Source organism: Pogona vitticeps, chromosome 6, assembly GCF_051106095.1.
Source record: "Pogona vitticeps strain Pit_001003342236 chromosome 6, PviZW2.1, whole genome shotgun sequence".
NCBI classification, from domain to species: domain Eukaryota; kingdom Metazoa; phylum Chordata; class Lepidosauria; order Squamata; family Agamidae; genus Pogona; species Pogona vitticeps.
Genome location: NC_135788.1, coordinates 120,671,410 through 120,691,818, shown reverse-complemented (window position 1 = coordinate 120,691,818; position 20,409 = coordinate 120,671,410). Strand labels below are relative to the sequence as shown.

General features: G+C 48.6%; 1 protein-coding gene across 2 annotated transcripts; it reads right to left on the bottom strand.

The window, feature by feature from the left end:
* Positions 1 to 892: 892 nt before the first annotated feature.
* On the bottom strand, positions 893 to 12,811 carry EIF5A (eukaryotic translation initiation factor 5A). Of its 2 annotated transcripts, none has more exons than XM_072977193.2 (6): positions 12,665 to 12,811; positions 6,964 to 7,153; positions 4,101 to 4,205; positions 3,239 to 3,370; positions 2,349 to 2,422; positions 893 to 2,156 (listed from the first exon to the last, which is right to left on the bottom strand). In XM_072977193.2, the coding sequence occupies exons 2-5, from the start codon at positions 7,126 to 7,128 to the stop codon at positions 2,360 to 2,362; spliced, it is 465 nt and encodes a 154-aa protein (XP_072833294.1). In that variant the 5' UTR covers positions 7,129 to 7,153; positions 12,665 to 12,811; the 3' UTR covers positions 893 to 2,156; positions 2,349 to 2,359. The 2 variants fall into 2 exon arrangements, with proteins under 2 accessions (XP_072833294.1, XP_072833296.1); XM_072977195.2 differs by having other exon boundaries at positions 6,964 to 7,150; positions 12,665 to 12,809.
* Positions 12,812 to 20,409: the final 7,598 nt, after the last annotated feature.

The following is a 20,409-nucleotide window of genomic DNA, read 5'->3' as shown; positions in this document are numbered from 1 at the left end:
GCAGGTATTCAGGGGACAGGAAGCATTTTGTGTGGGTCCCGCTAGCTCTAAATGCTAGTTTTTGGGAAGAGAGCCGCCCCGAAGACTGATTTCTTTCCAAGAGCCTCAGTAGGGACACAGCACTCGCCAGATCCCTGTGTGGCTCAGATTAGCTGGAGGTCAAAAGAGCTTCCAGCTTAACTCTGAAAAACTTTGTTTAAAAACACCCTGCAAAGGTGCTCGTACTTTTCAATAAATTTCAGGCTTGCTCGGTGGAAACTGCCAACGACCGAGGTCCTCTCTGAGCATCCGATTAAACATTATTTTCTGAACTAGCTTGGCAGGTCTGTTTTCCTACTAAGCAAGGCACAAGAAACTTTGTGCTAAGGGATTTGACTTGCCTATGTCCTGGAATGGGAACTTCCGGCATGTCATGATTTTCATTTACACTCATCTACTGAAAAATAGGGCAGCTTCCTTAAGTCTACACCCCAACTGGCCCAGGACAGAATTAGCCCAGCCACACGGAAAAAGCTCTGCTTTACATGGCACCTGTGGAATGCTATGGAAGCTGTTAATAAAGAAACACAGCATTTCTTCCCTGGCGAGCATAATTCTGTTCAGCCTTATCCAGTGGAACAGCCACAGCTCCACGGAATAACCCTAGAGATGGACCACAGCCTCCCAGTTTTTTCATCCAAAGGAGTGGTTGGGGATCCCCAGGCAGTGCCTCTCCAGGCGGGCACGGCCGGGTTGGGAACTGCCAAGCACCAAACCGCCTGTTTTTCCCCTCATCTCTGATAACCCACAGGTTGATAGCAGAGATGGGCATCCTCTTCACCCACCCCCACAAACGTCCAAGTTGCTCTGAAACACCGCTGCCTCTCTTACAAATGACACGACCAGAGATAGGTTTTCATATTAAACTTGTTTTTATTGAGGTTGATTAACAAATGTGTTGGATTAACAGGGGAGGAAGGGAGGGAGGGGAGGAAGAAGAGGCCACAGCGCTGACCTGTGAACAGCAGAGGAAGAGTAAATATGAACCAAGGAAACAGTTTGGGGTGCTAGTTGGTTACCCCAGAAGATCCCTACCTTGGGTGGGGATACAGTGACCCAGCATGAAGGGCTCAGAAGGGGGGGTCGGGCACTAGATTGGAGCGCCCCCGGATGAAGGGCTGGGAGGCAGCGACAGCACTAGAAGGGGGGGGGAAGCGGAGAGGGAGGAAATGGAACATGATTGACAGAGCCCAGAGGGGCGGGGGGCCCAAAGGGTGCGCTTGACCAGACAACCACGAGCCATTCTGCCCTTGCTTTGAGAGTGCACGCACGCTATGCTCCACAGCTGGCAGGGGCCTCCCCGGCGCCACGGCTTTCAGAGAGAGGGGAGGGGCTCGTGCTCTAGAAGGGATTTAAGGAGGGGGGGTTAAGCAAGCTCAGCCACCAGAGCAGTGATCCCCAAAAGAAACACGTAGAATGGGGAACCTCCAAGCGCAGGGAAAGATGCCGTCCAAAGAGAACTGACCCGACTACCACAACCGCCAATGAGAGGAGGGGGGGAACAGCATCCCAAAGGGAGGGGACGGGAAAGCCACGCTTCCCCCCTCCCACCAGCCTTCGACAGAAATGCTCACGAGAACAGACACGTCGGAAAAGGGTTAAGAATGCGACTTCGCAATGGGGTTTTGCTCACTTCGTTGTTCCTGAAAAAGGGGCCATTCCCTCCCCCCCCAACGGCACCACCTCTATATAAGAAGCATTAAAACTAAAAAATTAAAAAAATTAAACACGACTCTTTTGCAATGTTTTTTTCTTCCTCCTTCTAGCAGTTTAAATATTTTCCTTTAAGTGCAAATTCTCAACTTCTCTTGCCAGAAAACAGCTGTAGTGTTACTAGCACCCGAGAGGTGGGGAGGGGGAGGGAACCAAACAAGAAAATAATGATGAAGGAATACATCAGCATCCAGCTTTCTCTTTAAAAAGACCACAAAATAAAAAGTTTCTTTTCTTTTGTTTAATTCAAAAGGGAGGGTGGGAGGATTTTGCTTTTCTTTTCTTTTTTAAGGAAGGGAGAGAGAGAGAGAAAAAAAAGATTTGGGTGGTTTGGAGCCAAATCTGACAGCCTGCGGGTTGCGTTCCTCTCTGGTTCATAACAAGTTGGAGCTGCTGCTGCTGCCCTGCAAAAAGGGAGAAAGAGCGAGGGGTTGTGATTAAAAGCGGCCATCTTGGTGCTCCCAGGGAGGAGAGGTGGGGGAAAGCAACAAAAGCACTTGCTGCTTTTCCCAAGCCTGGCTCGTTTCTCCAGACCTCCAACGCAAAGCTAGGGCTCCTCTTCTTCCCCAGCTCACTCCTGGTTCTCCGGGACTCACCTGTAGTTCCTTTATTTAGCCATGGCCTTGATAGCAACAGCAGCCTCCTCGGTCATTGCAGACAGTACGGTGATCTACAGGAGAAAAGGAGGGTCGGAGGGTCACAGCCTTATCGCTGAGAGAGTCACAGGCCTCCAAAGCCAGCAAAGGCCGGTGGTGCAGGTGGGCGGATCGGCACACCCAGACGGGTCTCCCTCCCACACCTGTCCAACTGACACGCTCCGATCAAGATCCGAAGCTCTTCCCCAGGTCTCTATACTATTTCCACCTTGGACAAGGCCTTCTCTATTGTGGCCCTTGGGACCCTGGAAGTGGGCCCCCCTGCCCAAAGCCTACCGGTCTCACTGCGGTTAGCCGTTTTGCTCGGGGGGCGGGGGAGACACAGAACAATTCTGGTACTTAGAGGGTGCCTGTCAATAAATGGACACAGGCTCATTGGTGGGTTGTTGAAGGGTCTGGGTATTCACATCGCCCCTTGGGCCTCCGTAGAGAGGGGGACCAGCGTGGCTGATTGGAGGGGGGAAGTGCCCTGCCACCTGCATGGCCTTGGACAGAGAGCCTTGTGGTCCAACCAACATGTCACAAGAACGAAAGAGGATCTGGAAATCACTTCTGAGGACTTTAATACCTGGAAAAACCCTGCAAGGTGCTGAGGTAGATCAGAACCTACTTGATAGGGCAGTTAAATAATGATGAACTAAATATTTCTGCTGCTTAGTTTCTCATGTGGTATTTGTGTATTTGGCTCAGTTTCACCTTGTTTCAAATTTGCTTTTCAATTCTTAATTCATTTACTCCAAATACCTTGGGGGAAACCCAGCATCTACACGCAACAACTGTGGAAGGGGTGGGGGGGGGGTCCCCGAGTGCTGAGAACTGAGCCTCTTTACCAGGATTTCTTCGCCACAGTCGTATTTCTGTTCAATCTCCTTGCCCAGATCTCCCTCGGGAAGGCGCAGATCCTCTCGGACTTCCCCGCTGTCCTGGAGCAGTGAGAGGTACCCGTCCTGGATCCCAATAAGCTGATGGGAAAATTCAGAGAGGAGAACGGTAAGCCTGGAGTCACCTGAGCCCCTGCATCTCCTCTCCCTTCAAACAAAGGCAACCCACAGCTCCTTCCCACCCTGCTTCCGCTTGGGAACTCTGCACGAGGGGTCAGACGAAACTCCCCAAGATAGGCTTGGCTTCCTATGTCGACGTCCAGTTGAATTCAAGGAGTAGGAGGTGCCGCCTGCACCCACTTCCAAGGTTCCTCTCTACCCTGTCCAGCCGTCGGGAGGTGCATGGCAGCTTTCTCTCCCACTGCCTTTGCAGGCTGCACTCCCCCCCCCAAACTACCCCACATTTCTAAAAGCAGAAGAGCTGAACACAGAAACCCAACAGAACGAAGGGACCTCCATCCAGTCACGACAGCAGAGGCAGGCAGCGGTTAAGAGGCCCACGTAGGCAGATACAGGTGAACCACAAAACAGAGGGAAAGAGTGGCTAAAAAGAGGCCTCCACAGCTTGCCACTCTGTCTTCTTGGCACAGCACCACAGAGGGCAGCAACGGCAGTCCCCAGCTCTGGTCAAACCACCTGCTTAGAAGCTACGGATGCCATGATGGCTGCTCTGCCCCCAACCGACAAGGCTATTCCCCCACCACACTGAGCTAGCAAGGCAAAACCGTCAGCCCCAGCTCTCAGGTTTCCTTTCTCTGAGAAGAGGAAAACCTGGGCAGGGAGCCACCGAACCCCAACGCCATCCACTCACCTGGAAGTCATTTCTCTTTATGTTGGGCACATCCATGTTGTGGGTAGAAGGGCAAATATCTTCATATTTTTTCCCAGTGAAGATGTCAATGCCGACAAGATGCACCTAAAAGGGTGGAAAGAAGGGTGAGGGAAGAGGGCAAGGGTTACACACACACACACACACACACACACACACACACACCTGCGTCTACAAAGCATGGCCTTGAAAGCACGAAAGGGAAGAAGGGGGGGTCGCCTGCAAAAGAAAGCCAGCCGCCGCTCACTGCCTTTCTCGGCCCCCAGGACCTTGTTCAGGGACTGACCAGCCGTTCCCCATTGTGAAAGGTTCCAACTCACACAACCCCACAGCCAGACATGGAGTTGTAGTCCAACGTATGTGGGTTGCTCCCCCACTGGGCAAAGCTGTTCTTTTAGCTTTGGCCTGGCCAGGGGGCATTTAAAGAACACACACACACCATGGCAGCAACTGAAGCAAACACTCTTCTCTACCTCCAAGCCAAAATATGTTCTGGTTTGCACCTGGTGACATCCAGTGCCTTTCCCGCCCCTGTACCAGCTTATCTACCTCCTCTGGGCTTGCGTTCCTTGGTGCCTCCGGTCTCCTTGCCAAGACACTAGGCTTCTCAGTCGGGTTTTCCACCTCCTTCTGCTACTCCTTGTTTCTTCCTGAACTCTCAAACACCCGCCCACAATGCCCCACTCGCTTTAAAAGGGAAATACCAATGGCTGCCTTGTGCCTCCCTCCCTCAACTGGTAGCGATCCACGGCTGGAAGAAAGGAGAAGGTCTCAATGCCCCTCACCAGGCCCAAGCACAACAAGGCCAGTCTGTAGAAATGCCGCTGAAGAGCTTGTACATGGAGTCTCCAGAAGAGAGGGAACACTTTGGGAACCACTATGGGTACAATTTCACAGGGCGCTGAAGGCAGAAGAATGGAGTCTCCTGGCTCATCTCAGGATGAGGTGCAGAAGGCGGCCTCCAAACGGTCAGCCTGGGCGGGCAAAATCTCATGGAGGCATCAGCCCGCTTCAGAGTGTATTTGAAGAAGGTGGGGGGCAGAGAAGCTGGGAACCCTATCCAATTCATCCACACCCCCTTTACTGAATGAATTTGATGGAAGGTGATTAAACATCTACCGTGGATTGTACTTTTGACAGAAAGGGTGGAAACCCCTAGCCTCACAGGAATTTCTGCACCACATGCTTCTCGAGAGGCATAGCAAATACAGCTCCAGTCTCCAAACTCGAAGCACTCTTAGTCCAGAGACACTCCTGAAGCGGAATTCAACCCAAAACAGGTCTTTCTGTGCAGCGCAGGCCTCCCTCTTTTCCTCAAGTTTGGCGCCACCCTGACTCCTCGAACGATAACTCGGCGAGATGGCTTGGCGTGTTCATTACCACCACCACTCCCCATAAAGAGATCAAAGCTGCGAGAAGTGCTTTCCTGTATCTCTCCCACAGACGACAAAGAGCAGAAGTCATTTTATGGAACAAGCTATGGGCTGGAAAAAGATCCTAAGATACAGGGAGGCTAAATGGCAGCATGCCCCGGAGATCAGGTGGCTGAAGTGTCCAGAGCTGGCCACAAACTGGCAGGGACAGCAACAGCTGGAGGAAAAGGGTGCTGGGGCAAGAAGAGGTTCGGAAGAAACCTCAGTTAGCTGTTTTACTACTCAATCCAAGGTCAGAATAGGTCTGAAGGCAGGGGAGAAACAAAAATGCTATGATTCCACCAAAAGCCTCATTTCTGGGCATTTCAGGCTGCAAAGTGCTTTTTGAGAGAACTAACAGAAAGGACACAGACAGCTGGAACAAACTGCAAATGGGACTGTACAAGATAATGCAGTGCAGACTGCTTCTGTTCTGGTCCTCTGCCCCAATCTATTTATTTTCTTTGGTACCACCCCAACTTCCTGCCCCCACTCGACCCCAGCAGTCTCCATGTCACAGTTGCTGAGCCTGCTCCATCAACCTGGGCCCCTTCTGAGGAACAGGCACACCTGTGCCTCAACACACCAACAGGGCAATCTTAACTGTAGTCTACGGACATCTCTTGTCTCTGTCTGAGAGCATTTTAGAACGGCTCCTTAGATTGAGCTAGGACTACTCAAACTAGTTAATGGTTCACTCCTTTCTCCTTTTAAAAAACACACTCCATTCAAATTCCTTCCTCTGTGGCTGTTCATTTTTCTTGTCCGATCTGCATCATTAAGTCCACGTGAAGTGGAAGAAGCGTGCTCTGAAGATTTCTCAAGTATGAGCAAAGATTTTAAAAAATCTACTGAAACCTCTCTTGGGTGTGTGTGTGGAGAGGTGAGTGCTGTTTGGGCTGCAGCTGCATGAGCAGAGACAACAAATTAAAAATAAAGGGAAATATTACAACTAGGAAGGACCAGACACTACATGGGAAGAGAACTGGGTTTGTAAACAGAATCCTGCCCCTTGACACTTTACACCATTCTTGCAGCCCTTTCATGACAAGAGGGTCATAACGGGAAAAGTTAGGAGCTGAATTTTATGCACGGATCTGAAATTTAAAAATCGGTCCTACAATCCACTAAGAACTCTGCAGGAGGGCACTATGACCCTGCTTTCAAGAATCCAGCCAGGCAAAGGTTCAAGCCACACACAAAAAACTTCCAAGCTAATTCTCAAATGCCTCAGGCAGGTATGGATAAGTGACCAGCTCCTCAGATGGACGAAGAGGCAACATTCAAAAACTAAGGGTAGACAGGAATGAGTGACACACACACTCTCTCTCTCATATACACAATTCATACACAATCAAGGATTGTCACACTGAAGAAGGGAGCTCACTGAAGCAAAACCAGCTGAAGGAAGGCAAAGGACCTGGCACACTTACTTTGGCATGACCGTGCTTGCCGGTCTTGGAAGTGGACATCTCCACAATCTTGCAGGGACGCCCTTTGAGCACCACAAAACCGTTCTTGCGGAGAGCGGAGCACTGCATAGGGAAGGTGGCGGAGGCCCCGGCATCCCCGGTCTCGAAGTCTAGGTCATCAGCCATGGTGGATCAGATGTTACAGAAACTGCTGAGGGAGGGGGAAAAGAAAAGAAGAAAACTTGTCTCAGACATGGTGGCCTCCTGGCAAGAGAGTCAAGCTGGAGCTGCTGGAACACCTCTCGAGTTCCCCAATTCCCACTAGCAGCCAGGTAGGATATAGGCTCCTTTTACCAAGATCATACTATGTATGTAGAAAACTGGGCAGGGGGCGGGGATGGGGAGCTGTTTGTGCCAGATATTGTTAAAATATCCTGTGACAATGAATCTCGCAATTTAATGTTACATTGTGTGAAAGCACGTCCGCGAACCAAATCTGCATCAGGCAATTACTTCTGTTACAGTTTTAGAAGAGGTCGCCGTGTGAATTTGTGCTGGTATGTCAGGCAAAAACAAAAACATAGGGAAAAAAAGAAGACAAAAATGTGGCCCCTTAAAGACTAACTGCTGTATCTTAAGGTGAGCTTTCATGGACACAAAATGTGTGACACCCACATTTTTGTCTTTTTTATTTATTTATTTTTAAATTTAATTAAATAAGCTTTTTTTTTTTTTTGGTAAGCAACTCTTAGCACGTCCATGGAGACATGGCTTTATGCGACTGGGCAACGGTAGGCCGTCTGAGATAGACCTTATGCTCACTATAAAAACCAAGGCCTCATCATGGCCCCGGAAATCCATCATTCTAGCAGCAGAAAGGAGAAGTCAATGAGCCCACAGATTGGCCAGGATTTTCTATCCAATAATCAGAAGACGTAATACTAACACCACTGTTAATCCGACAATATTTTCTGTATTGGGCAAGGCTGGCTTTAAGAAGACCATCCCTTCTTCCAGCATGACTACCAACCTAGTCAAATTCTCAACAGAAACACAGGTTTAAGGGTCTCGCATTGATTCATGCCAAGCTCACAATCCAGGACCTTTGGAGACCACAATGTCCATGGATCTTGCAATTGCTTTCCCCAGGCATATAGTCCTTGGCTAGTCTAGTTTTTTAGGATTTTATTCTCTGTAATAACTGGCCCAAGAACTAATCAGCGTATCAACCCAGTATTTCACCAGTATATTCTGCTCTACAGGCGGGGATCACATTCAAGGCACAGACCATTCTGTAAACAACTTTCCAAAAAACTGAAGCCAGCCAAGGGTGGGGGAGTTCAAGCAATTCACCGGGTTGCCTTAAATATTCAAGAAGGACAAGAGCACACTCTGCAACTTCACCCTCATTAACTGCTGCAGTGTTTCTCCAAACAAATTTCACCCTCAAGCCTGGAATTTATATTGTTCTGCCGCAAGACAGCTGTGGTGGCAAGGAGGAAGAAGAGGGTTTTATTTTAAAGAAAGCATAGCAACTTATGATTGAGACTCAGGAGGCCTCAGTTCTAATCTCCAACAAGCCAAGGAAACTGACTGGGGATGCAGAATTTAACAGGTCCTAAGTATGTACTCCAGGCAGAATATAGAAATCTCCAACAGCACCCCAATATGATTATGTCACGTATCCAATCCCTGCTGGGGAACATACCTACACTTTGAAAAAAAGAATGAAAAAAGTACATACACCCTTTTTTCTCCCCAAAAGGCCCCCTCAGATGGATTGATTTACACGCTGAGCGCATTTCTTCACGAGGCCTTGAGACCCCTGACAAAGACCGGGCCATGTCTTATTTCATGCAAACACATGGCTCCAAGTGATCTGGAACTCTTTCCACCTTACATCAAAGCTGGAAAAACTAGATTAGATTCCAGAGGAGGTGCTGCAGGCTCACCCTAGCGTTAAGACAACGCAGAGGCAGGCGGAGAGGGCAGCGGACAGAGTCCCCGCTACCAGCTGCTACCTTGCCCCTGCTTGGCACTCCAACGGAGACGGAGCAAGGCGGTTCATTTACCTCTCCAGAGATTGCCTGAGCTCATTTTAGTTTCAGCGGTCCTTCCACCCCATCTCCAAAGGCCTCTGGAAACCTGCACTGCCCTCCGATAATTGATTAGAACAACTGTTTGCTGTAACAGCTCGGGCAGAATGACAGGTCTTTCAGAGACGGCAGCGGCGGCGAAGGCCATGCCTCTCCCAAGCACCCCGACCAAGTGCTTCCGATTTTGTCTGCAGCAAAGGGGCCGACCGACCGGTGGGAAAAGGGGAGGGAACTGCAGAGCGAGACAGGAAGTTTTAACCCACTTCGCAAGCAAGCAGCAGCCCTTCGTGCCACATGTTCGGAGGGAGACTCCCTCTCTTCCTGCCAACACCAAGCATGATTCAGCTAAGCTGCCACTGCAGAGAGCCAGCCTCAACCACGTGGCTTTGGGGGGGGGGGGGGAGAGAAGGAACATTTAGATGGGAGTCTTCCCTCTTTCCTACTTATGCAAAGAATGCTGCTCCTCTAGTTTAAACCCGTTAATTTATTAAAGCTCTCATTTTAGAAATTCTGAACGACATTCCCGGGCAAAAAGAGATGCACGCAAACGCATGCACACCCCTTCCTAGATATTTCAATTCTTCCTACACTCCAAACACAACCGCCCCTTCCCAGTCTGTCCTGCAGGCTCCTGGGTCCCCCACATGCTGATTCAGCAGCAACACACCTCACGTGGGAAGGGCCTCTTTCAGCCACAATCATTCAGCCACCAGCTCTAGGTCACACCCAGCCCTGGGTCTCTGTCATGCAGTGAAAGCCCAGCCAACACCCACCACGGCTATTCGGCACTGGCCAGAAGCTCTATGCAGAGGACAAAGTAAGGGCTCTTTTGAGTAGGATCCCACCAACCCGAAGAGAAGTGATGCCACAAGTTCGGCTGCTAAGGCACAAGGAATCCTGGGCCACTGTTCCCCTCTTGGTGTAGAAGCAACAAGTTGGGACTTATAATTCTGGCTAAGCCAGAATTAAATTCATTCAGGCCACTCTCCAGATAGTCTGACCTACCTTACAGGGTGAGTTTGGTTCCACTCAATTTTTAAACTCAAAATAAAGCAGAAATCAGCACACGCCCTGGACAACTAAGCCTACACCCCTTGCTAATGAGAAGACATCCCTAAGCACAAGCAATGGCTCACCGAACCCAGACCACACAACCTTCATTTTGATTTTTCTGACTATATAAGGATTTAGTCTGTCTATTTTCTTCCAGTACTTAAGACTGCAATAGCACCAGGTATGGAAAAAAAAAGGCTTGTGGCATTTGTGGAAGCTTCAAATGCATTAGTTACAGCTTTACATATTGGCTGAAATCCAGTAGTAAATCACAACTAGAGTAGACCCACTGAATCCGTAGTGATTTGGTCAGACAACTCCATAGGTTCCACTGAGTCAGCAGGCCTCCTCTAGCTGTGACCTGGTCCAGGATTTCAGCCATTAAGTAAACTTTTACTTGGCTTACCTGCAAGCCCACAGGAAGCCATCTTAAGCCTTCGCTGCTTATTCCTCTTGCTGTCCCCCTCCCCACTCACTTACAAACACAAAAATTACCCCACCCGGCAGCTTCTTCTCTTAGCTATGCCCACTAGTATGGAAAACCCCAAAATCATTGACTCCTGAGTTTCTCCTCCACATTATCCACTCCTGCTGTACTTTCTTCAGCCACAAGCGAGAGGTGGAGGTGAAGAAGAACCAGCAGGTCTCGTTTTTTTTTTTTTTTTTACCTACACCTCCCTTCTCAAAGGGAAACTGCATGAGTCAATCTCTCCAAAAACCACGCTACTTAACACCTAGGAGCCTCTCTTCCCCCCCCCCCCATAACTTTGGGGCCTACTGGGAGAAATTTCCACATTTCAGTCCTACCTCTCCAAACCAGAATTTCCCTGCTCTGCTCCCCCAAAAGTGCTTTCATCCTAAGCTGGTGAGTCTTTTTCGGTTCTCACCTCCTGCACTCCCTCCTCACCCAAGCCTCAGAGCTAGGCAGAGGACCAGCCTTTTAGGAAATCACCTCCGCCATGCTTCTGCATGCGGCTGGCCGTCTCCCATGTGGAACCCATGATCTTTCCCTAAAACCCTCCTGGGAAACCCACCAACTACTGTACTCATGGAACCTAGAAAGCTAGCTGAGGGTTGCAGGTGGAAACCCTAAAATAACACAAACACACCCATCACACTAACCAGAGGAGAACATAAGGGATCATTGCCGCCAGCTCTCCCCATAAAACACCACCACTGCATTTTTTTTTTCAAAGTTCAGCTCAGGACAAGCTTCCCCACCCACCCTAACCCCATATACTGTATACAGTAATTTTCCCCATCCCCCAAACATCACTCCAGGCACTCCCTCCAAAGCTACCCCTTCTTCTTCGGGATAGGAGTGCTACTGAGACAAATCCCCAGCCCACGTGCACACACAGCCCCCCCCGCCCACAAATTTAAAAAACGCAAGAACAATCCCAAACCCTTCTTTTTCTCTCCCCCCCCCCCTCATATAAGGACTCCAACCAAACCCGTTATTGTCCCTCCGAGCCAGCCCCCACCCCACCAGGACTAGCAGGCACTGCCTCGGGGCGGGTGGTTGCCCCCCCAAGGCCCCCACCCCAAAGTCTCGAACCAAAGACACCCCCCTCCTTCTAAGAGCTCCGACAGGGACAAGCCTTTCCCTTCCCTTCGGGCTGTTCTCGCACGAGTCCAACGCCTCCCCCCCCACCCAAAGCTGGAAAAAGCCCGCCGACCCTATGCAGACCCCGCACCCCCCCCATCAGCCCAGGTGATAAGACTCCAGGTCCAGCCCACCTTCACCCCCTCATCCCCCTTTTTTTCAGGCAGGGGCGCCCCCACCCCGCCTTCCCCCTCCCTTCCAAAGCCAGGACAGAGTCCCGCCAAGAGCAATTCGTCACTGCCCGGGGGTGGGTGGGGGGGTGTCATTAAAACGCCCCCTTCCCCTCAACTTTTAGCCACCTTTCTAAAGGGGGGGGGAAAGGGAGGCCGAAGAAGTAAGAGAAAGGCCCAGCCTAGGACAGGATACCCCCTCCCACAATATTGGGGCGCTCTTCTCCCTTCCCCCCTCCCTCCCTCCCTCCCCACTCCGGCAAGGGTGGGGCTCCCTCCAATTCCCTCCCCCTCCCCCACCCCCGGGGCCCTGGGACGGAGAGGGGCCAGGGGCCAGAGCGGCCGCCGCCGTGAGTCAGCCCAGGCGGGCCTTCCCTCGCTCTCCCTCCAAGGAGGGTCGGTCGGTCGGTAGGCCGCGGCGGCGGCGGCGGGAGCCGGGCCAGGGCCGGCCTTCCCCCTCACGTGAGGCGCCGAAGCCGCCGCCGCCGCGGCCACCACGAGGACCGGTTACCGGCCTTCCTTCTCTCCCCTCAGCGCTTCCCTCCGACGGTCCCTCCCTGAGGCGAGGCGCTCCGGTCCCCCTCATGCCGCCCAGCGGCGGAGGCAGCCCGGCTGAGGGGAGGGGAGGGGAGGGGCGGAGAAGGGGGGGTTCCGCCACGCGGCCTCTTCCCGAGGGGGGGGAGCGTCCGGCCACCCGTCCTCGTGCGCGCGCACGCCGCCGCCGCCTCCGCCGCCTCCTCCCCTTTCCCCCTCCCACCCCCAACTCCCGCGGCCCGCCACGCTCCGGCTTCACTCACCCGCCCGCGAGCTCAACCGCCGCCGCCGCCGCCGCCGCTGCTGCAACCCAGCCCGCAGTGCGCACGCGCACTTATCGCCTCCTCTCGCCCTTCCCCCTCTCCTCTCGCGCGGCAGGGCCTCACTCTCCTTTCCTCGCTCCGCGGCTCCACCGCATGCGCACTGCTGCCAAGGAAACCCAACCCAAAAGCCCAGCGCCCGCCGCGAGACCCACGAGAAAAGGGAGGGGCCTCTCGGGAGGTTTTTTTAAACCATCAGCTCCGCAAGGCGCCTGCGCCAAGCGAGTTGAGCATGCGCGTTGGGTGACTTCGGCCAGGCGGCTTCCTAATGCGCATGCGCAGTGCTAACCGGGAACCGTGCGCACGCGTTCTTCTCTAGCTTCCTTAAAGCCGGCCAGTCTTTCTAACAGGCATGCGCCGGAGTTCCGGCAATCCTCGTTTTAATTGAGTGAGGCGGTCTCAAGTGAACGCTTGGGAGCGAACACTCCCTATGCGCACGCGTGCTACGGCTGCGTTCCCCAACCATAGAGGGCAAATGCCGGGTGGGCCAGAAGGGCGCACCCCGGTCTTTTCCTATTTCGGACTCCCACGCGGTCTCCGGCGGCCATCTTGACTCAGCAGCGGCCGCCATTGTTACCAGGGCAACCGAGGTTGCGCCCTTTCAAATACACGCACGTCAAATGTTATACCGTTTGAAAAGCACGTGTAATAGAAAAAAAGCATAGCTAAAAGTTGTTCGTAAAGGCCCCTGGAAGTCTCCAGGCCCCTAACTATCTTTGTTTTAATTATATGTACAATATATTCACTTCAGCTTCTTACTCCCTTCTTATAAATTGGGTCCCAATCATCCGCTCGTTTCATGGGAAAGCCTTATATGGCTATGACCTTATAGGGCTTACTTCTGCGGAGAGACGTATGCTGCCATTGCCCATAAGAATATACACCCAGAGGAGTTTGCTCTGTAATTTATACCTAATTTATTCTCATAGCTTTTAAGAGAGATACGTTTAGAAGAGAAATCTGACATAATTCTGTGCAAGAAAGAGAAAAGGACACTAGAGACGTGCATGAACTACTCAGATCCCTTTTAAAAGTTTCTGGCATGGCCATTTCGTCCTTTCCCCTAAAAATTTATTGCCACCACTTGGCTATAGAATGGAACAAGAAAAACAGCCAGTCTTTGTAGAGTAGGGCCTGGAAAAAAAGGCCATCATACTGATGCAGCCGCCCCCATATTGGGGAGCCTTTAAAATTACTTTTTGTCAAAGTAGCTCCTGAAGTTAATAACTAGTGTTGGCAGTGGCTCTCCTGACAGCGGGACTGAGGGATGCAAACAAAGTATGGAAATATGGGGTGCCCTCGAGTGGGTGGGCTACGATTCCCAGAATTTCAGGCTCTGGCGTCGCCCTAATGACAGACTCTGGGGAGTTGTATTCCACAAAAGGAATTCATCCCATCTTTGGTGTTTGATAATCTAACTAAGGCATTACAGTATACCTTTTCCCTGAAAATAAGCCCTAACCTTAAAATAAGCCCTGGTAGGATTTTTCAGGATGCTCGTCATATAAGCCCTACCCCAAAAATAAGCCCCAGTTAAGAGAAATCCCTGCCCACCACCCTTGTTCAGCAACCAGAAGAAAACATGACTGTATTTGAATCAATGTAGATTGTTGTACATGAACAAAATAAAACATCCCCTGAAAATAAGCCCTAATGTGTTTTTTGTAGCAAAAAATTAATATAAGACCCTGTCTTATTTTGGGGGGAACACAGTACACTTCTGATGTACTATAGCTTGGAATATAACATTACAAAAGGACTCTTGAGTAACATAGTTACTTTGTACTGCGGTAGAAAGAAGAAAACTGAGAAAATAAATGTGGCCCTTGTACACAACTGGAAGGCAAAGTTATTAGACCACCAAAACCAACAATAACAACTAACTGACCATTAAAACTCTTCATCAGGCTTAGCACCACAGAGCTGTGTGGGTGGTTCGGAAAAGGGGGGGGAAAGTAAATCAAAATGTGCTGTTTATATGTTGCCCCATAGTGCTTACAGCACCCTCTGGGCAATTCATTATACAGTACGATGATAAAGGCCAATCATGGCTAGTTCCCAGTTTGGCTGCAATTGGCTTGCCTGGTTCGTGGGCTAAATTTTACCCGACCTTCTCTTATATCAGGTTCACCATGTTTTCTGTGTGCTTCTATTCCAAGACAAAAAGAAGCCTCTAGTTTTTATATTGGGCAATGAGTAGGTATGGGGGAGAGGGAATTACGACATGACTGGCAAGCCTTCCTCTACCAAGACTGGGAAAGGAATTCCCACCCACACACGCAGAAGTGAAATCTAAAACGTACAGCTCTGACCTAAATCTGCAAAGCTCCCTCCCCCCTTTTTAATATTTTGTTTATTTTTAAACCTGATTTTAAGTAGAGGCTGACACATTCATCTGGCCATGCTTTGGGGAATTTATTATTATTTTTAAAATATTTTCTGTGTTCCTTCTGCATCTCTGTGGTGTTCAGCCTGTTTAAGACATTTATGGGGTGGAAAGCAAGCTCATGGCTGTCACTTTTTAGTGGTCTAACAAATATATCACTCATCCTTGATTTTGCTTTGCAGTCTAATACATTGAGTAGACTCTGAAGAATACCTGTGTAGACGCCAGGGGGCAGTCCAAGCAAGGTGAAAATCAAAGTGTAGTTTTACTCAGCCAGGTATGATGTCATGAAATACTGTATAAAGAAGGAACAGACCCATGTATTCCCAATGGACAAGTCACCTTGCAACTTCTTTCTCGTTCATAACTATCAAGAATGCATGCCTTTGCATCTGGATGTCCTGTGCATACTGTGCCATCAAGTTGGGATTGTCTCACAGTGACCCTAATAGGGTTTCCAAAGAAAGTAAGATATTTAAGGAGTGGCTTTACTGGTTTTACACCCTTACCAGTTTCAATAGCTAATCAGGGATTTAAACCCTGTTCTCAGTCTGTCACTCTATCCACTACACCTAGCCAGTGGCAAATCATTAGATTATTGACTCTGGAGGAAGGCTGTACAGGGGAGAGGGTCCTGCACTAGTTACCCACCTTGGACTGTATTATTTGGAGAGAGAGAGAAACAGGCTGCATCAGATTAAATACTACCTAGCCTATTTCCCACAGTAGTCAACAGTGTAGCTAAATTCTGAAAGATTCAAACTGTTGGCTTTAACCTATAAAGCCCTAAACAGTTTGGGGCCAAGGTACAGTATCTCAGGGACCGTGTCTCCCTTTATGAATCTGCTCAGGTGTTAGGAGAGGCCTTTCTCTCGGTCCCACCACCTTCACAGGTGCATTTGGGGGGGGGGGACACAAGAGTGGGGCCTTCGCTATGGCTGCTCCTTTAAACTTTGGAACTCCCTTCCACTGGAAGCCAGCCTGGCACCATCACTGCCATCCTTCCACAAGCAGACAAAGACTTTTCTTTTCAGGCAAGCTTCCCCTGCCAATGAGACAATTAATGAGATGGTTTATATGTTGTTGCTTCTAAAACTTTTTTTAAAGTAATGTTTTTGACTACCATTTTAAATAACATGTTATTAATTCTTTTTAAATATTTAAATATTTTACTATTTTCAGCTTTTAATATTGTGTTTTTAATGATAAATGCTACCTTGGGTTCTTTTTTAAGGAGAAAGCTGGGGGAAAGATATTTTAAGTCAATAAAGGATTAAGACAGGCAAGGGAACTGCTTCTTCACACAGCAGGTTGAAAACAGTGGCATTTGTTACTATCCTGTGGACTCCCAGATGACTCTAGAAGTGGACTGGACAAACACATGGAATATTAAGCTAACAACAGCTACCTACCCTGTTTCCCTGAAAATAAGCCCTAGTCTGATTTTTTTCAGGATGCTCATAATATAAACCCTACCCCCAAAATAAGCCCCAGTTAAGTGAAAACCTGCCCTCCACCCTTGTGCAGCAGCCAGAAGATGACAAGACTGTATTTGAATAAATGTAGATTGTTGTACATGAAAAAAAAATCCCTGAAAATAATCCCTAATGCATTGTTTGGAGCAAAAATTAATATAAGACCCTGTCTTATTTTTGGTGAAACATGATATTAAGGGGCATCATAAGTCATAAGCAACTTGGCCAAACCTTACCAATGCGACCAACAAAGGCCACAGACACCTGGATAATTGTAGGCAGGAAAATAATCAGAAGGATGCCCGCTAATCTCTTCCTTACAGGTGTCCCAAATCAATCTGGTGGCTCACATGGGAAGCCCCCTCGTGGAGAAGAGAGGGCTTTGCATAAAAGAGCCCAAAACATCTGCCTGGGACACTGAAAAGACACAGCCCCTCATCAGAGACAATGGCGGTGTTAGGAGGGACAGATGTTCTGTCTATAACAGAAAGATTTATTGGCACAAGGATCTGTGTTCTTTATTTCAGCTTGATTGGTGCATGCGTTTTTATCCCTGTAAACCGCCCAGAATAGTGCATGGCACCAATTGAGTAGTGAGAGACAGAGATTAGACAGAGACAGACAGATAGATATAGCCCCCACCATACCCTCACTCCAAAAGGAGAAAAAGAGATGTGTGTAGCATGGGGAGTGAGGAACATGCCATAGAGAGCCAGGCTCAGCCATCAGTAGGAACTACACAGCAGAGAGCAAAGCAAATAACTGCCCGGAGGTACAAAGTCTGAGCGCATGCGTCTTTCCATGCATGTGTGTCTCTAGGCTACATCAGACTCATTCCTTCCACGGCCTTGGCTCCTATTCCACCGTCTGCTTACTCAGCCAGAGATTTAAAAAGACACAAGGCAGTAATTAGAGAACTTGGATTTCTTGGAATTCTATGTCTCACCCTTGAGGTAATTATCTAAAATCATATCCTGGGGAATCTTTACCTTCTGGATATCCCTGCCTGTTATCTCCCCGGCCTTTGATTCTACTTTATTTTTTGCATACTTTTATTCAATGTTATTCAATGCACAACATTTACTTCACTTGGCGTCCATGTCAGCATGTTTAAGAGCACAACCTGTGCCGATTGCGGGTCCCGCTTTTCGCGTTATGGTTTGCAGCACCAAAGTTGAGCGAGCATCGCATATGCTTAAGGTGTCGGAAGCATCTCTACCACAGGCTGAGCTTAGAAATGTTGATGTTCTCTACTACGACTCCCAGAATGCCCAGATCGCATGCCTCCTGGGCCATTTCGGGAGCTGTAGTTGTGTGTGTGTGTGTGGGGGGGGGAAATAACTCACGTTTTCAAGCCCTGGTCACAGCCAATACTGGAGTCTGAAATCATAAACCAAACCCAAAGAGAAACTGCTCTGCAGGATGGGCTTTCCACAACTCAACAGAGAAGCCCACTGTGCTGACACAGAACTTAAGTGCCACCTCCACCCGACTGCTAGACTACACTTCCCATTATCCCCAGCTACTAGCCATGATTGCCGGTGCTGATGAGAATTGATTTCAAACACCTCTGGAAAACATCAACATCCAGGAGTGGCGATATACAGGGCTATAGTGTTAGAAGGTCAGAGGCAAACAGTAAAGCAAATATTTTGTATTAGAAAGTAGAAAGGACACAAACAAGGTGAAACTTTTTGTTACAATGTCCCACAACAAGGAAGTGTGTTCAAGACATTGAATGCTTTGTTGTTGCTTTTCCCAGATGCTGGAAGAGGAACAACACATATCCTTTTGTTAATGGTTAAATGGGGGCATCAAAGCTGCTGGACTTTTACCTTGCTTGTTTATTTATTTTATTTTATTTTATTGGATTTCTACCCTGCCCATCTAGACCAAGGTCTACTCTGGGTGGCTTGCATGATAAAAAAAAAAGATTACACTTCACGAATCAGCTGGGGAGGAAATCAAGATTAAAAACAAAGGGGATTTGTTGATTTTCCACTTCTCTGCTTTGGGGTGGGGGGAGTTTGTCTGAACCTCACATGGATAGGCTCAAATACCTAATTTCAAACTAGTATGTAGGTGGCTACATGTATGAAGAACTGAATTTCAGATCACAAAAAGTGATCCCGAGGAAAACTGGATGGTTTTGACGGAGCCACAAAATTGTGGCCGTGCCAGCTGCAAGGCGAGTTGTAAAACCTTAGAGAATTAATAAAATGATGTTTCTATCTGAGAGCTGTCCAAATTGTCTTCAGATACTGTGATTGCATAAGTCCACTGACAGACATTCCTAAGAAAGAGTCTCTAGCGGCACCTTGGAGACAAAGAAGATTTATTTGGCACAAGTTCTCATGGACCTTGTGAGAAATACTGTATCAGGTAAACTTGAGCCCCTGAAAACTTATGCCCAATAAAACTTGTTAGTCTCTAAGGTATTATGACAAATGTTGCTGTTTTTGGTTTAACAAAGTAATGCCCTTTGAAAAAAAAACCAAACTTTCCATGGTCCTTCCTCGTGTTTATAAGGAAGTAAAAAACCACTGCCCTCAGAGTTTAGTTCCACTTGCTTCCAAGTCGCATGTATGGTATTGGACAGATACACATAGGCTGAAGTCCTGTCGTAAGTGGCAACCAGAGTAGACTCATTGAATCCATGGAATTTACAGAGTAGTTGGCTCACCAAATCCCCACTGATTGAGTGGGCCAACTCTAGTTCTGACTCACTGCTGGTTTTCAGCCAGGTATTTAAGGACTGAGGTGTAAATACCAAGAGGTCTGTAGCCCTTCCTTTGGAGGGATCACACAGATGTCAACCCAAATCATCGCACCCAGGTCTAGACAGATACACACATGCCAGTTAAAACCCCAGTGCAAACCAGTTCCAGCATCTTGTGTAACGCTGTGTGAAGGCACCTCTATTAGAGTGCCTATACATGTCAAAACATAAATAAATATACCCTGGTAATGCACACATCTGTGCATGATATTTATGCACAGATGTGTGCATAAAATGTAAGTGATGGGTGGAGGGTAAATCCAATAGCTCTGGGAAATATAAATATTGTTGGTGTTCGCCAAAAGATACAGCTATATGCTAACACTGGCTATTTAATAGTAAAATGTTCACTATGTAAATAGTGGAAAAGGAAGAACGGGGGAGGTTAAGGAAAGCATTCTGCGTGCATGCAGGCAGCGTAAAAAGGGCAGCTAAAGACATATTGCAAAGCCTAATAATAAATTAATACGGAGGAATTGGCCAAGTTTCTCCCTAGGCTCTCCGTCGAAGTTTTTTTTGGGGGGGGGGAATCACGCGTCAAAGGCTCGCTGGCTTTATTGCACCGCCCGAAGCGCTTCCTGGAAAAAGAAAGGCGAAGAGCTGGCCCCTGTCCCGAGGTCTACTCGGGAGCAAGTGCCCTTGATTCCCGACGGAGAGGCTCCTCTTCCTCCCGAGGAGCCGGGCCTGGGAAGGGAGGGTCAGCCGGTCAGTTCCACGGAAACCTCCTGCCCCGGCACTTTCGAAGGCAGGACCGCCTTAGGTCCCTTTTTTTTTTTTAAGAGTAAGGCGGGCCAGAAATATTTTAAATTATGAATTTCAAATTAAATAAATTAGTTAAATACATTTAAATGTTTTTTTAAAAAAGTTTTAAACGAGGGTGAAGGTTGCGGTTAGGGTTGCGGTTCCAAGTTCCAAAAATTTAGATTAAATGATGTCAATTAAATTATATTATCTAAATCAAGTTTATTTAAATTAAATCACATTACATTGAAATTCATTAGACTAAATTGATTTTAAACCCTAACCGTAGCCGTGCACACAGCTGACG

What these genes read in the sequence shown, in the direction of transcription:
- EIF5A (XM_072977193.2), bottom strand. Translation starts at nt 7,128, where the DNA reads ATGGCTGATGACCTAGACTTCGAGACCGGGGATGCCGGGGCCTCCGCC. An exon ending in GCAAGCACGGTCATGCCAAA is followed by an intron (nt 4,206 to 6,963) that starts GTAAGTGTGCCA and finishes CCACCCTTTTAG; the next exon opens with GTGCATCTTGTCGGCATTGA. An exon ending in TAAAGAGAAATGACTTCCAG is followed by an intron (nt 3,371 to 4,100) that starts GTGAGTGGATGG and finishes TTTTCCCATCAG; the next exon opens with CTTATTGGGATCCAGGACGG.